General features: G+C 38.7%; 1 protein-coding gene across 1 annotated transcript; it reads left to right on the top strand.

Moving 5' to 3' along the window:
* The first annotated feature begins 644 nt into the window (after positions 1 to 644).
* DIRAS2 (DIRAS family, GTP-binding RAS-like 2) lies at positions 645 to 16,401 on the top strand. The gene is made up of 2 exons (XM_010568706.1): positions 645 to 821; positions 15,569 to 16,401. The coding sequence occupies exon 2, from the start codon at positions 15,604 to 15,606 to the stop codon at positions 16,201 to 16,203; it is 600 nt and encodes a 199-aa protein (XP_010567008.1). The 5' UTR covers positions 645 to 821; positions 15,569 to 15,603; the 3' UTR covers positions 16,204 to 16,401.
* Positions 16,402 to 16,686: the final 285 nt, after the last annotated feature.

The raw sequence follows: 16,686 nt of genomic DNA, 5'->3' as shown, positions 1-16,686 counted from the left end.
CTTTAAAAACAAACAGCTAAAGGAGACATTGAGTATTTCTAGGAGTTGCTTTAAAAACAAACAGCTGAAGGAGACATTAAATCTTGTGATTGGATTTTTCATAAAAAAAATAAATCACCATTAAAGGTGGAAAAAACAATATACTTTCTTAATTTATGTTTGCCCATAAAATTCAAGAATCCTATTTTACACTGCTGTCAGGAAAAAAAAAGAAAAGTCTTGTCTGTTCCAGATGAGTGAAATTTTGAGGGGCTGTGTCAGGCAAAAGCTATTTTTATGGCTTTTTTTTTTTTTTTTGTACTTTACTGTATTTTTGTGAATAAATATTAGACCTAAGGGATGAATTTCTCAGGTAGTATAAATCATCACAGGTCCACTGATTTGAGTAGGGCTATGCTGGTTTATGCCCACTGGGGATTAGCCTCACCAAAGGTTTGTAAGCTTTTTAAAGTTAAAGGTAACTTAAAGGCTTGTTCCGTGTTTAGGTGCTGAAAGAAGGGGAGAATTATGAGCACAGATTAATGTAAACTGCAGCTTTAAATGATAAACTATAGAATATTTGGAGGGCTTAAAGACTAATTGTAAAAATCTACTACCTTTGTCGAGAAAGCCAGAAAATTACAGCCTGTATACATACACTTTTATATACATCCATGTATTCCACAGTTACTCAGTAGGTGGCAGTTAAAAGCCTAGCTGAGCTTTGCAGTCGCCATTTAGGCGGTAGCACCAGCAGAGGCTGGAGTCAGCCGACGTCCGTAAAAGCAGAAAGAAAGAGAGAAGCTGCGACCGAGCCAGCAGAAGCATCAGCCGCGGCCCGGGCAGAGGGCAGAAGAGGAGCGGGAGCGGGAGCGGGAGCGGGAGCCGCGCTGGGCGCCGGAGCGGCGAGGCTCCGAGCCGGGCAGAGCGCGGGGGAGCAGCCGGCGCCGGAGCTGCAGCCCCCGGGCTGAGGCAGGGGCTCCTCTCTGGTGGAGGAAACCCAGGGCAGAGGGGGCGAACGGCTGCTGCGATGACAGGCAGAAACTGAAGAGCATTCGGAGCTTGCTGTTCCCGCGCAGGTAAATCTTTTTTCTTTTTTTTTTTTTTTTTTTTTTTTTTTCTTTTTTTTTTTTTCCCAGTGCTTTCCTACATCACCTCGTACAACAAACGTAGCTTTGAGATTGGAGGTCTTTGCTTCCTTTGGCCAAAAGGCACAGTCCTCGCCCAGGCAAAATTTCCACTGAAGTCGATAGAGTTTTTTGTGAGTTACAACTGCAAGATTTGACCTAAGCGTGTATCTTATGCAGGGAACATGGCATGCTATAAGCTGGGGCTGACAAGGAAGCCAGAAGCTGGTCATATGCATACTGACCAGTTAGACAACATCATTTTTCTCTGTGCTGGGATGCTAGTAATGGCTTCATAACCTTTTTTAAGAACTGTCTTTCATTAAAACTTGATGTGCTGAATTTTGCCCTAGTTTACACTGCTGCTACTGCCATGGTTTAAGGAGAGATTAATTTTTTTAAAAATGACAGCTACTTTTTAACTTATGTGATGAAAGAATACAAAAATGTTGAGTTTGAATAAAATAACACCAGGTGTTCCTTTCTTTGAAACAAATACAACTTTGCAGCTGACAGGCAGGCCATATTTTATTTGTTCAGTAGATTGTGCCTTTCTCAGTTGAATGAAAGAAAATAAATCATGACAGGCCATTCTCAAGTGTCTGTGAGTGACTGAATCCAGATTTTATAATATTTCCTCTCTTGCTATCTTCCCCGTGAAATGCGGGATGCTCTGTATGCTGCAGCACTCAGTCACAGTTGGGTGAGCGAGCATGGAGCAACAAGATTTGATGTATTTTATTTTTAAAGTGTTTTCTGAATGTCTTGTTTTCATGACTACCTAGTCAAAGATTAACACATTATAAATGCACACACATATAGGTATGTAATGTGTGCATCCCCATCCATACCTTTCCATGTAAATGAAGCTGTTGCAAGCGATTGGTGTTACACCTTTGCCAGGGTTTACAGTTTACTGTATCTAGAATGTTTGCAGGTCTCACAATTTTTAATTCTGGGTCAGAGGGCTATTTTGGCTTCCCCCACTCCCCACGCCCCTTTTTACTTTTCTGACTGATGGACTTCACTTGTGTTCAAGAGCTGCCCCCCGGAGTCCAGCTGTGCTTACTAAATGCAGTAGTGCTCAATTCTAGCAGAATGGCATCCGTGCCATCATTTAGGGGCTGTGAAATGCAGTATTCCTCCAGATTTCATGCCATCTTTCACGCTGCACACCACATTTCTGAGGCTTTTGCATGAAGAACTGTCCAAACATGGAACAGGTTCAAATACACAGCTGCAAATCAATGGCCCCACGGAACTGGGGAAATGATTGCAATGTACAGTTATTTATCTTCATCCCTGGGAAAAGAGAAGAATGAGTGTGTGTAAATGGGCTGTGAACACACTTAGGCTGGAAGGTTTCAAACTATTAGAGCAGCAAGGTTCTGAAATTACCTTCTTGTTGAAGTGATAAAAAGAAAAGGCTCTAAATGCTTTTCAATTGGAACTTAATGGAAGGGATTATGTGAAATGGTTGCCTGCAATGGCACAGAATTGGATTTGATAATCCAGAAGGTCTCTTTCAGTACTAAAGACCATTCTTAATTTTCACTGGAAGTTGCCTGCATTAAAAAGTCTCTTTGCAAATGGGTCAAGGTCTTTGGAAACACAGTTTTCCACACATCTCACATCAGAGCCAGATGAAAGCACATTTCTCTTCTAGGTTGCGCTGCGCTGTTGTTTACACCAGCAGACACATAAGCTTTGATGGTCATCAGGCTGAATAATATCCCCTTCTCACAGTACAGAGCAGAGCTCTTTGGAAGATGATTGGAGTTCAGAGGCACAGTTTCTTCTGGCCAAGTGGTCAGGATTATATTACACCAGCACTGCAGTCTCAGTAGTACCAACAAAAATAGTGGGTAATACCTAAAGTGATAATGCTGTTCCTGAAGTTGTTATTAGTGGTGTTTCTAGTTTCCTCTGACAATCACCTGATAACTTTCTTTTGTGCTAACCGACACTCCTGTCCGTGTAAAGGTCCCACCAACATGTGTGAAAAAGCAGACTCACACACATTGTGACAGAGTGCAAGCTGTTACCTCAAACTTAGCTTATTTTAAAAACCTGCAATAAACGGTATTCTGGTTCAAAGATGCTTCTACAGAATGACTGCATTCAATTCCGTATTCCCTTTTCCTCTACTTCTTTCTCTTTATAGTCTGATCCTTTTCTTGCTCTTTTTATGGTTTTGATTTACATAATACATTGGATTGCTTTCAGTTTGCAGAATACCTCAGTAACTATTCTGTAATATATAAGCTGCATTTGATTGTTCCAGCTCCCACACTGGGTTGAGTTATCAGGCCATTTGTACACTTAGACTGAAACAGTATTCACTGTGGGATATTTGGTTTGTATGTAGGGCTGATTCCAAATGTTTGTTACCTTCCCCATAATACTTTGTATTACTAGGCTTAATTGAGCAATTATCAGTATTACATAGAGGAAGAAAAATGGCAATTTTGTGAAACATAAATACATAATATTAGCAACATTAATTTTTCCTTTAAATGAACAATTTCCTTAAATGTACCAGGAAAAAAAATTTTTGGAACATTTTTTCCATTCGTTATTCTTTACTTTCCACCCAAACAAAGGTTTCTAAGTATCAGTGAACAGATACTTTCCCTGCATTCTTACTGTGGCACTAAAACGAAATTGTGCATTAAAATATCTTGTCTTACTGCTGGAAAGGCAGTGGAAAAGACCCACCGAGAGACAATGCAACTGTACGTATGAATTGAAGCAGAACATACTTTATTTTGCCTTTTTGAGAAAACAAATATTGATTTTTTTTCAACCACAAAATATTGGTTACTGTATAATTCTTGAAATGAGTGTCAAAGGAAGACAAGTGCAAAATGTCAAAAGGGTGTGTCAAGTCTGTGACAAATACACTTTTCCACTCACACTGAGGTCAAGACCATATCCCCTTGAGCAAATAAATTTGAGTTGAATGTTAGACTTCTGTATCTGAGATGAAAATCAGTCTCTGATTTCTCTGACTGTGCAGGGCTGTAACACGCTATGGCAGCAAAATGCAATCACCCTGACCCTGACTGCAGGTAATGGAGTTGGTTTAGCTGAATCTGTGTAAGTGTCAATGAAGTTATGACAGCCTTTTTGCATCCTCATTTAAAATACATATGTAGTAACGCAGCTATATGAAAAGAGCATGCTAATACATTCCTGGACTGCAGATGTTTCCTTCCCAATATGTCCAGTAGTTCTGTGAAGCTAAGAAAAGGAGACTTACCCTCTTTTATTTATTTTTATATTCTTCTCTGAAAATCTAGGCTGACAGCTTTTATCTGCTCTGAAGAAGTTAGTAATTTGAATAATCAAATATTAGCTACCATCAATAGCTAAAATATTGCTGTAAACTGACTAAAAAACATTACAGTTTTCCCAATTTGTTTACTCAAACATTAAAATGCTACCATGTGTTACTGAGAAAGTATTTTTTAATCTTTAAAATACAGTTTTTATAATTTTGTCTACTGCTACAAGGAAAAGAAACATGAATTGAGAATAAACTACTCTAAAGGCTAAACCTATGTTTCTTACCTTGGAATAAAAAGTACTGAAACCTGGGGCAGTGATGAAGATTAGTATGAAATTGGTATTCTGTTTTAAAAGAAAAAATCAGTAAGGAAAGTATTCAATTTTGTGAAAGTCCTGAGATGGAGATTTGCAAATTAATTCTTAAAGAAACTACACGTCAGAAAAAAAGAAAAAAAAAATCCCACAAAACCAGGTTATGGTAAATTTCGTATCATGGACAGCAAATAGCTTCTTGTGAACATTTAGAAACTCCTATCAGGAAGCTGTCATTCCTGTGTCATGCCCCATAGTTATACTTTAATTGCTGGTTTTCAACCCTTTCTGGTTTGCAGAAAATTTTCAGTGGAAGCACAGGCTTCTCACTAGTGCCTAGAAGCATATAGACCATGGGATTGCATTACTTAATTACTTGTCAGGGATCCTTCTGGGTCCTGAAACCCGCTGCATTAACCTGTTCACAAGTTATTACCCAACAAACCAGTTGCAAAATATGTTGGCTGGTAGGGTTTTTGGAGGACTTACCATGCACAGCTAGGACAGCAAGACAGATACTGACATTCTCGGTTTAAGCCACATTGGTTTGAATAGGGTAGTGTTTGGGCTGTGGAAGCGTATCAGAAGTGTTCCAGTGGTCAGGATAGCAATCAAGCTATCCTTTCCAGCCCAGCAAGGAAAATTAATGATAGGAGTTATATTCATAAGAATAAGTCAGAAGCCCTTAACCTTTAATAATTCTGCATCTATAGAAGATTTCCACAAACAGTCGTGAATTAACATTGAGGAACTGAAGACTACAGTGGAAAGGCAAAATGGCCACTGGTCTTTGTACAGTTTTCTCTGCTGAATGGAAAACCAGTCTTCCACAGATGCATGCTTCTCCTGTGTAAATGCAGACATTTATATGGAACTAGCTTGTTGCCTATGCTGGGATTTTTATTACAAATCTCACAACATATGGAACTTAACGTCCAAAGCCTCTAGAGTAAAATTATTAATTGGGAAATTTTCCTTCTTCGTTTGGGGTTTTTTAGTGTTTTGTATGTTCCAACTTTCTCCATTCAAGAAAACTTAAAAGCCACACTTTTTTCCATAAGATGCAGAATTAAAAGTCACCTATTTTGGCTAGTGGACATCTGGAGAAGCAGAAGTTCATTACAGCATGTAAAGTCATAGCTAATTGTCAAAAAGAGTATTCTGCTTTTTAAAAAACAGAGAGTCTGAATGGTCAGACTGAGTGTCTGATCCTCCATTTATATGACTGACAAATTCCAGTTAATAACCCAACTGCTCTACCCAATGGCATAATGTCCTACATGTTGAAAGGTGAACATACAACACTGTAAGTTGATCCTTCCATCTTTACTTACGTAAACTAAATCTATTGAAAACTTAGCAAGAACTATAGTACTTGGTCTGTGAAGGTGGGGAGAAAACTCAAAAAATCAGTCCCACAGGGAGCTGAATACAATGCTGTTATCTTGACATTTTTATTTCTGTGTGTGAATTCATGAATACCTAACTACAGATATGCAAAGGCTTCTGAGTCATTTCTCACTGAGTTTTTACTGTAAGCACTTAAAAGATTAAGATACTGGTTTACCAAAATGCTTGAATAGATAAATAAATACAGGAGTAGCTCCATTTAAATCAATGAAATATCTAACATGCCTAAAGCAAAGCCTGAATTTAAGCAGGAACCGAGTCAGGAAATTCTCCCTTTTTAAATTTAAGATTAGCCTATCCACTAAATAGGAGGAGACAACCAGTAGGATACCTGTCCACCCTGGGTAAACTTAGCACATTATTGCTGTTTCTGCATGAAAAGAAGGGGTTTTTTAATCTGGTAAGTATGTTCAATGGTGCTGAGTCTTGTTTTATGGTAATGGTTCATTAGTACATACCTGTTACTCAAGGTTTAGTTCCGAAAGCTCTTGGGCAACAATGGAGCAAATCATTCAAGTGTACTCCTAATTCTAAAGCTCTTTGTTGGATCAGATCCAGCACCTTCTACATTTTCTGCACATGAACCCTCAGCAGAGAAGGGAATCAACAGACCCTTCTGCATCATTCATTCTTCCGTCACCAGTCCTGCTGCCTTCCTCAACAAACAATGCCACTTTGGTTAAACCTAGTTTCAGAAACCCATGCTACCTATTGCACCTGTAGAAAACTCATCTAATTGTTTCTCATTACTTTTTCCAGTACTTTCTTGCCTAACAAAACTATTTCTGCCACAATCTCTGCTGGCCATATCTTAGCCCAAGAGCTAGTAAAGATTTTTGTACTGTGACAACTATGTGTTTGGGTTTTTTGTTTTACCAAGGAATCCATTTAATATGATAATTTATAGGGCTTCAAACAATTTTGAAAAGACATTGGTTTGGGAATGAGATTTTTAACATCACTGTGATCAAAATATGACAATTTGCTAAAGAAGAGCACAGCATCTGTGACAACAGAACAGTATAGGGGCTAGATTCTACCTCCTTTATGTACAGATGTTCTTAGGACAATATTCTAAGTCTGTAAATACAGAACAGAACTGTGACAAATTATTTTGAAAGATTCTTGTCCCTTCTATTACTTTTCTATGTTAGGCCAGCAATATGGAAGGAATCTGCAAAACCTCTCAGAGAACCTCTCTGAAAAAACTTTCCAAAATTGATATCCTGGGTTAATACCTAGACTGTATCTGTAGTGTAGCATAGGTATTTATAATGTAGTGAAGAATCCATCCCAAAAATGCAAGAAACACTTTAGCCAACACTGAAAAAATGGAGCAATTTTTATTTTTCTTCCCTTTTTCTCTTTTATATATTTGAAAACAAATGCTACGATCACCCCAAAGTACACACTTTGTTTGCTGACATTCTGGTCATGCAGGGCAGTTTTAGCTTTCTGCTCTGTCTCAGTCTCATCCAATTTTGTACAGACTGAGCCACCACATTCATTTCAGTTCAAAAATTCTAAGTGCATTTTCTATGCAACTTCAAACAATTCAAACATTGTAGAGAGTCTAGTTCTAAAGCGGAAGCTGTTTCAGTTGAAACAAATTGAATTTGAAATTTGAATTTGTGCTTCTGATGAATATGTTGAATAAGAAGAACATCTACTTTTGTCTTTTACTTTCAGAAGGTAAGTAAATATTATAACAAGGACAGTGTGTCAGAGAAAACCAGCAAGTTTATGACATGCAAATTTATTTATTTTTTGTTTCCATAGAAGATGCCGTTTTCTCTGTAACTCAATCTGGCCTGCTTCCTTCTGACTGATGATACAAAATACTAAGTTAGCATTGCTTTTTTTCTCAAACTATAGTTTAGAACAACTCTCTGTCATTTTCTGCCATGGCTTATTAAGCCGTCCAGTTTTTTATTGACTCTGAAAATAAATCTGGAACTCCAAAAACTTCTGTTCATGCAGATCTTTTTTTGGCCACACTTGGTAACTTCTACACAGATCTTAAGGTTAGATTATTAAGTTGCTTTCAGTGTCCAATAGTTGAATGCTGTTTGGCCAACATGACTTGTTATGTTGAAAAATTCCCATGTCATTTTGGACTGCTGCCTCTACACTGATCTGCCAAAAATCACTGATTTTAATCTTTCCTCTACTATAAACAGCCTTTATATTATGAGTGCTATATATGCAGATTTTAGAAACAATGCTCAGTTAGACCACAGTTAAGCCCAGATTAAAAAACAGAGATGAGAAGAATGTACACAACTTAAGCACTTTCTTAAGGGCTTTGCTGAACTGAGACCTACAGGTCACATGAACTGTGCCCATCTTCCTTTTCACAATAACAGTACTTTACATGACACTAACTCAGCTTTCTCTTCAGTAAACCTGTACGTTAGTACTTGGGCATTCAGTGCTGGGAATTCTGAAGTAGATTTAGTGTTCACTGATTATGCAGCATTGCCATTATTTTGAAACACCATTCTTTACCATCCTCCAATGTTAATTGAAATCCATGTTAACGTTGGGCAAGCTTCAGTGAGCAACTACGTAAAATTTGGTCTTGGCGGGACCCTATAATGAGTTTTAGACTAATGCAAAATCCAAGCCATTACTACGAAACAACAGCAAAACTGGTGCTGGAGTATGAGAAGTTTCTGGAAGCAACTAATTTAACTAATTATCAGTATTTCATCAGCAGCAGCATAATCACCTTTCCTAAAGCAATGAGAGTTATCATTAGGTGGAATAGCTGTAGGCAAAGAAAATTTTTTTAGGAATAAAAAAAAAGATACTTTGTTCAAACTGCACTGAAGACAGTGAAAAAACCCAGAGAAATCTTTGGTCAAATGGCTTAATGATCTCTGGCACTGCATAAATACCTTGAGCAAAATGCAGTCAATTGCTCTCTTCACACTATTATGTAAATGACTTTTTTGCATTTCAAGACTTCCTGGGTTTTTTGTAGGGAGAGGGCATGATCCAAAATATTTGACACACCTCCCTGTATTTTTGGCTTGTAAAAATTTGTAAGAATTATGAATAAGTAACATTTAGCCTAATACTTGTTGTCCAACAATCTCTGGATAGTATCTGCTAACGAAAGTATCAGAGACTTAAATTCAAGTGCAAGGAAGTCACCAACATATAGATAGACATTTTGAAAACAAGGCATGATGTCGCAATAACTTACCAAGCTGAAATTTTGATATGGCAAAGCAAATTCAGGAAGCAGTTTTAGTCTAAATACATCAGATAATTTTAATTAACCTCATTAGTACTGTCAATCCATGCATAGCTACTTATGTTGATGTGACTTGGCCGGTCATCCTCCTATTTTATGTAAACACACAAAGCAAAAAGAGAAGCTATTTTGAATGGATACTTATCTCTGGCCAAGGTTTTGCTCAAATACCAATAACGCAGGCATTAACAGTATGCAAATATTCTTCTCTGCTAACAAAGATGGTAAGAACAACACCTGCATAAAAGCCAGAGCTGACATAAATCAAAAGTGCTACAGCATTTATGCAGTGAAGAAGTCATGATTTACAAGAGCTGATCATCAAAAAGCAGACTTTCAAAGAATGTTTTCTTCAGCATGAGAATAAAAAAAGTGCTTTCCACATGGACTAGAACCTCATGTTTCAAGAAAAAGCTGTTTTAGCTCTTACCATTTTGTCTTCAAACATGTCCAACTATCCATTGATTTGAAAAGACCAAAGTAAAGCAAGCAATGAAAAAGAAAGAAAAAGAACAGAAAAGTGAGTCTTGTAGTAAAAGATGAAGACACTGGAAGTAAGAAAACCCTCACTCTTTAAGTCCATGTTCATTGGTGAAAATACTCCCCAAGAAATGCCTGTTTATATACATACATAATGGACAAGTCAAAACTCCTTGCAGAGCTCTCCTTCCCTCCTTTATGTAAACAATGTGTACCTTTTTCAACTTTGATATGGTGCAATGGCCATGCTGAAATCCATCTTATCTATAACTACATTTAGTATTATTCTTCACCCTGCACCTTGTGTTGTTGCATAGTAGTATCATCACTGGATAACCTGATGGACTGTTAATTTAGATTGATACAAGATTTTTAACTAAATGCATTGCTTGTACTTTATTGGATTTTCATCATAACAATGACAATATAGACAGAGACATCTCCCTAGACTTTAAAAAAAAAAAAAAAAAAAATCAGTGACTGACATGAGATGATTTTACCTGAGAGAAAAGAGCTTTCAGGATATTAATAGACAGCATGTGACAATTGCTGTACTGCATATTAGACTGGCATCTCAGTAGGACATCATAAAACTTCGAGAACTGGATCAGTTAAGACATAATCAAAGCCTCTGAATCCAGACAGCAAAGGTTGTATCAGGATCTGGTTGTTTTACAAAATGAATGCAACCCTAGAAGATACCATCTAGCCAAAAAATTTCAAAGAAATTTGCAATCTGGGACATTTCATGGAAGTCTAACAACGCAAACATGGTAAAAATCTTTTGCAACAAAACCAAAACTGTGGAAAGACTGGAGAGTGAGCAATTTTTTCTACACCTACTTTCAATTACAAACTATAAGTGCTCACCAGTAAGATTCTAATCTCATGCTACTCTAATGGTAAGTATTCAAGTAGGTTAATTTTCAGAAGTTATTTTCCAGCCTTCCTATACCTTTTGCCTGTTATTGCATATGTTATTCATGGCTTAAATACAAACATAAGAAGCAAGTCATAAATACATTTGATAGGAAAGTTAAACTATAAAAAATGATTAAAGATAGGCAATAACTGTGGAGATCCAGTAGCTAAATACAGGATCAGTGACATTGATTTAGTAAATGCTAACACACCCACATGTAATTAGTCACCCAAAGAACATTAAGAGTTTGAACTATCAAGTGCACAATCTGTAATGCGAGGTACTTTGTTTAAACATTTTTAAGTGCATATTTTCGTTATCGCTATATAACAAAATAACCGATTTTATATCAAAATGACTCAGCCCTTAAACTATATCCTCCTGTCAGAACAACCCTTCACTTCTTTTACCCGGCGTGTCAGAAACAGCTGGGGAAAGAATGCTTCTTGAGCTCACTCGCAGCAGCTGAGCTAGAGCAACTCGAGCCTTGTGCTGGCGAAGCATCTGCAGAAAACTGAACTAAGTCAGCAGACGTATATGGAGACGCACTAACTTGCTGAACTTTGCAACCAAACAATTAAAAAATGAAGGGTATGGAGGTATGTTATGAAAAGTGATTTGTCCTTTTAAGTAAGAATAGTTTTGTTAAACTGACACTTCAGAGGAAGATAGTAAATTTTCGGTGATGTCGTTCATGAAAGTAGCAAAGGCAGCAAATGAGGCTTTATTACACACAAACTCCAGAATAAGTCAGTTCTAAACTGTAAAAAGCAACTGCTGTTTTCTGCGTGCAGATTATGAAACAGACAGGTTCTTAAAGTATGAATCAGAGTTGACATTGTACATCTGAAAAGTCAGACTTCTTTCAAGTTAATTTTTCCATACCCACTTTGTCCAGAATATTGAAAACTGATGAAACAATGTAGTACTTTATTTTTTCCTGTTGTGTGTTTTAGTTAACATATTTTAAGACAAAGAAAAATCAATACACTAATAAGGTGGTATGAAAAGTATTAACAAATGCACAACTGGGTGCAAGTGCACCACAGTCACAGAGAATGATTTTCACTGCAGGAGAATCTCTGACCAGATTCACACAGAGAATACAAACACATGGTAAAAATTATTTAGGGAAGCCTTTCTCTGGTATGATCAAAAAACCTTGCACGAGCTTTTTGTTTTGTTTGCTCCTGAGCGGGACAAAAAATTAAATAATCTGTATTGTTTATCCTGGTAAAACTGAGGATCTTTAGGACTAAGAGACCTGCACGTGGGACAGACTAATCAGCTGCTAATGTTGCTGCTCCCTTGCAGCCACCGGGGCTGGGGAGCATCTCTGCTCTGCGGAGAAGGCCCTGGGCCACGGCGGGCAGCGAGCTGGGCAGGGCCAGCAGTGGCCCCGGCTGCAAGGAAGGCCCGCCGTGTCCTGGGCTGTACGAGCAGGAGCGTGGCCAGTCGGTCCAGGGAGGTGAGAATCCCCCTCTGCTCAGCGCTCGTGAGACAACCGCTGTGTAGTCGGGCCGCGTTTGGCAGCCCCGGCAGAGGAAACCCGTCAATAAAGCGGAGCAAGCCCAGACGAGGGCACCGAGGTGTCTGTCCAGGGCTGCAGCACTGCCCTGCCCTGCAGGGACCAGGGCTGGCTCAGCCTGCGGAAGGCACGGGTCGGGGGGCACCAGGCAGCAGCCCCCCGAAACCTACAGGAAAGCCGACAAGAAGATGGAGTCAAACTCTTCACAGCGATGGACGGTGGGAGGAGAGATGACAGGTATGAGTTGAAACACAACTCATATGAGTTCAGACTAGATATAGGTGTGAAAAAATCACACTGAGGGTAATTTAGCAGTGGAAGAGTTTGCCCAGAGAGGCTGTGGGAAATGTTGGAGTTTTTAAAACCCTGACAGGACAGAACAACCCTGTCTGGTCTCATGGCTGACCCAGGGTGCTGGGTCCATTCCAACCTGAATTGTCCTGTGACTCTGGTCATTTCAAAAGACAGTCTGCAAAATCTCCCTAAGCAATAGGTGTGCTTTTCTTACCACTATAAAGTTTTCCTATTGTCTAATGTGAAACTCTTCCACAATGTAAGCCCATTAGTTCCATTTTTTCCCACCACAGATGTACACTCTCCCTCTTTGCAACAACTTACTATGTATTTGAAGACTGTTGCCATGCCATTTCAGGTTCCCTTAGAAGCTTTTCCGATGCTTAATACTTCATGCCATTAAGTGCCACATTTCAATTTGTTCTAACTTTTGGGCAACCATATATGCCAGTTCTCTTGGAGATTTCTGAGTATGCTTAAAGCATGAAGTTTAATAAACCAGGAGTACACTCAGCTAGCTTTTAAAATTCTATTTCTCTACTCTGTATTTCTCCGATTTTCACAGTAAAAATTTTCATGGTGCATTTTGTCTCATCATCCCATTGTTCCTAGGCTACATACTATCTGATTGAGCAATGCTTAAGCAGCTTCTGAGGTGAAATAGCCATGTTATTCTCTCTTGCCTTTTTGCTCACAAAAATTATTAAACTATAATTCTTATGGTAGCTCATTCTCTGCAGTCACCCACAACTATAAGCTGTACAACTGTTCTGAATTTGCATATTTGCAGCTCTTAGGTATAGGTTTATTCTCAGTGGAACAGTGTCCTGCTAGCTTCCTCTGCTCTCATTTCTTGCTAGCAACTTTGGTTTTGTTTGTTTTCTCGACAGCATGAGCTGCTTGCCCATTTTCCTTGTTCCTCAGAGGGCTTTCTCTCTTACATAAACACATACATCAGTGTTTTCTGAGACTACTCTTCTTTCCATTGCTTCAGTTCTGCTGTCAGAGAAACAATTTTGCTTCAGTACCTCAGGTTGAACGCTCTTATTTATCAATCTTTCCTATATTTAAACAGGTCTCTCAGAGTGACAGTGACTGCCGTGTAGGAGAGATGGAAGGGGTGAAGCTGCCTTCTGCCTGAAGCCAGGATGGGTAGGCAGGGCTGTGACAGCTCCCTGCTTTGCCTCAGGATCAGCATCCCCAGTTGCACTGGTTATTCTGCCTACAGTGGGGCAGATGAGGAAGTACAACTCCTTCATCCAACACATTATGTAAAGACAGATGTTTTCAGCTTACTCAGACATTAGAATTAGGACAGAATAGAATGCTCTGGACAAGAAGGATAACAAAATCAGGGTATGCTTGAACAGCAAAATGAAGACATTAGTGCAGCATGGGTAGCCATAGCTTTAATATAACTGGCACAGGCAGCAACAGCATCAAAGATGCAGAAGCACAAAATTCAGTGTGGGCTGGCAACTGGGATAAGGTCGTGGGGGCTCCACTCACATCTACACCTCTACAGCATCACTCCTATTCTCCCCATGCTAGACAGGTAAAGGGTAACTTAAAAATCCTGCCCCTCAATGCATTCACTCCTTCTCCTGCAGTGAAGAAATAGCTTGAAGGCTTTCCTTATTCAGTAAGAAACCCCTTTGGGTTGTTCTGGATTAGCTGCTGCCCAGGCAACATTGCAACAGACAAATTCAAGCACCTGGCACCATTAGGGCACTTGGACGTGGTTCCCTAGCAAATAAGACCATTTTCCTAAGAACAAATACAGGTGCAGCACATTTTGCAGTTTCTTCCACACGCACTTTTTACATATCTAGCTTTGGTCTGAAAAGTAACAATATCCTAGACTCTCTTCAACTTTTAGGATTCAATTTTTAGTCTCTATTTGCTTAAATATCTCTAAATATAAAAAGAGACTTGTACATGCTGTGTACCTAATGAGCTGCTACTGATGGGAGGACAAATTCATCTTCACATTTATTTCAATGAATTCTAAAAGAACTACAGCTTGCAATGCTGTGAAAGTTTTATAATTTCTGTTATTTAATAATGATGACAATATTTGTGGTCCTACTGTTTACAGACAGGTTTTGTCAAGGGGAATTGACTTCAGGGATCACAGAATTTTGTGACCTTTGACATATGCATTTGCCAACCTTGGCAATATAAGCCACTTTAAAATGTTGTGAAGATGCCTGCACAACCTTTTTGATAAGTGTAGCATGTCTCCAGTCAAATATCATCTGTTGTGAAATAAAGATTAGAATGAAAAGGCAGACTGAACATGAACAATCTCAGTGTACCAAAAAGTACTCTTTGACCTGAAATGCAAGTGGGAAAATCACATTGAAGTGCATCAGGCACTCCCACAGAGTCAAAACCAAAACATAACTTGGTACTGTTGCTGAATAAGCTACAAATACATCTTAGATATCACTCAGGAGTGTTATCCAGTTGTAGTGGAGAAAAATTCCCTAACTACCAAAGAGATGGCATGTTTAGAGTCATTGACTGTCATACACATCTATACCAGTGTGTTTTAACAATGATTTGAGGACACTTGTTTTAGAGACAGAAGAGTAATTCAGCTTCTACAATTTCTTCAGGCCCTTGGCCTTGCTGAAATACCATTTCTCAGATGCAGCTTTTTGTTTCTGGGGATATTAGTCCCGTAGGAAGAATACTGAAACTCACAATGTTAATTTAAAGTAAGTCGTGAAGCGATGAAGATGATCTTTTATTACCAGTCCAGGCTGGATTGCAAATCCTAAATTTACTACTGAAGTAAATAATCTTGTAACCCTTAATAATCCTTAAATTATTACAACTAGTATGCCATCACTTACATCGCATTCATTTCTCTTATCAGGAAAGATATCACAAAGTGCACTCTCCACATGTACCTGTATTAATGTCTGCCTTGTTGTTTTTGCAATTTTCTTTCTTAGATTTTCCCCTCTGAGCAACAGGCACACTGAGAAACATGCCTGAGCAAAGCAATGATTACAGGGTTGTCGTGTTTGGAGCTGGAGGAGTAGGCAAAAGCTCTTTGGTCTTGAGATTTGTGAAGGGCACTTTCAGAGAGAGCTACATCCCTACCATTGAAGACACCTATCGGCAGGTGATCAGCTGTGATAAGAGCATATGCACTTTGCAGATAACAGACACTACAGGGAGCCATCAATTTCCAGCCATGCAACGTCTTTCTATTTCTAAAGGACATGCGTTCATTTTGGTTTACTCTATCACCAGCCGACAGTCCTTGGAGGAACTCAAACCCATCTATGAACAAATATGTCAGATTAAAGGAGATGTAGAAAGCATACCAATAATGCTGGTGGGGAACAAAAATGACGAGAACCAAAACCGAGAGGTGGACAGCAGTGAAGGAGAAGCCATGGCTAAGAAGTGGAAATGTGCCTTCATGGAGACCTCGGCCAAGCTGAACCACAACGTGAAAGAGTTATTCCAAGAATTGCTAAACCTAGAGAAACGCAGGACTGTGAGTTTACAAATTGATGGCAAAAAAAGCAAGCAGCAGAAAAGGAAAGAGAAGCTGAAAGGCAAATGTGTGGTCATGTGAAACTGCATGGCTAGAAGTCAGTCATGCAGTCTCATCTGTCTGACAATCCGCATGTAAAACCTATAGACAGCAAACAACCATGCAAAACCCTACCTATTAGTATCTGTTTTAAAAGAAATATTTGGAATTTGAAAAAATGAGTTACTATGAAAAAAGCCAACAATTAAAAAATCATGTACTCTAGCTATCAGTGAAAAAATCAGGAGGTAAATGATAGATCAGGATATCTGATTTTGTAATTTGCAGAAGAAAAGAAATTTCATCCTCAGCATAATGTTGAAGATTTGGAAATCAACTTCATATTATTTACATTTGCATATAACTGCAAGAAAAGGCAATGTATAATGTTAGAAGAAAAACAAAGAAATGGCCATGAAGAAACCTAGAACATATAAATGCATGCTGGGTGGCGTTATCACGTCCTTTAAGAATGCTGTGGATAAACAATTCTGTGCATTTTTCATTACTGACTGTTGGGGCAGT

Source organism: Haliaeetus leucocephalus, unplaced genomic scaffold, assembly GCF_000737465.1.
Source record: "Haliaeetus leucocephalus isolate CR32 unplaced genomic scaffold, Haliaeetus_leucocephalus-4.0 Scaffold251, whole genome shotgun sequence".
In the NCBI taxonomy this organism is placed as follows: Eukaryota; Metazoa; Chordata; class Aves; order Accipitriformes; family Accipitridae; genus Haliaeetus; species Haliaeetus leucocephalus.
Note: the sequence above shows the minus strand (reverse complement) of the source record. Positions and strands in the feature narration are given on the sequence as shown.

Excerpts from the sequence above, each read along its gene's own strand:
- DIRAS2 (XM_010568706.1), top strand. The coding sequence starts at position 15,604 with ATGCCTGAGCAAAGCAATGATTACAGGGTTGTCGTGTTTGGAGCTGGA.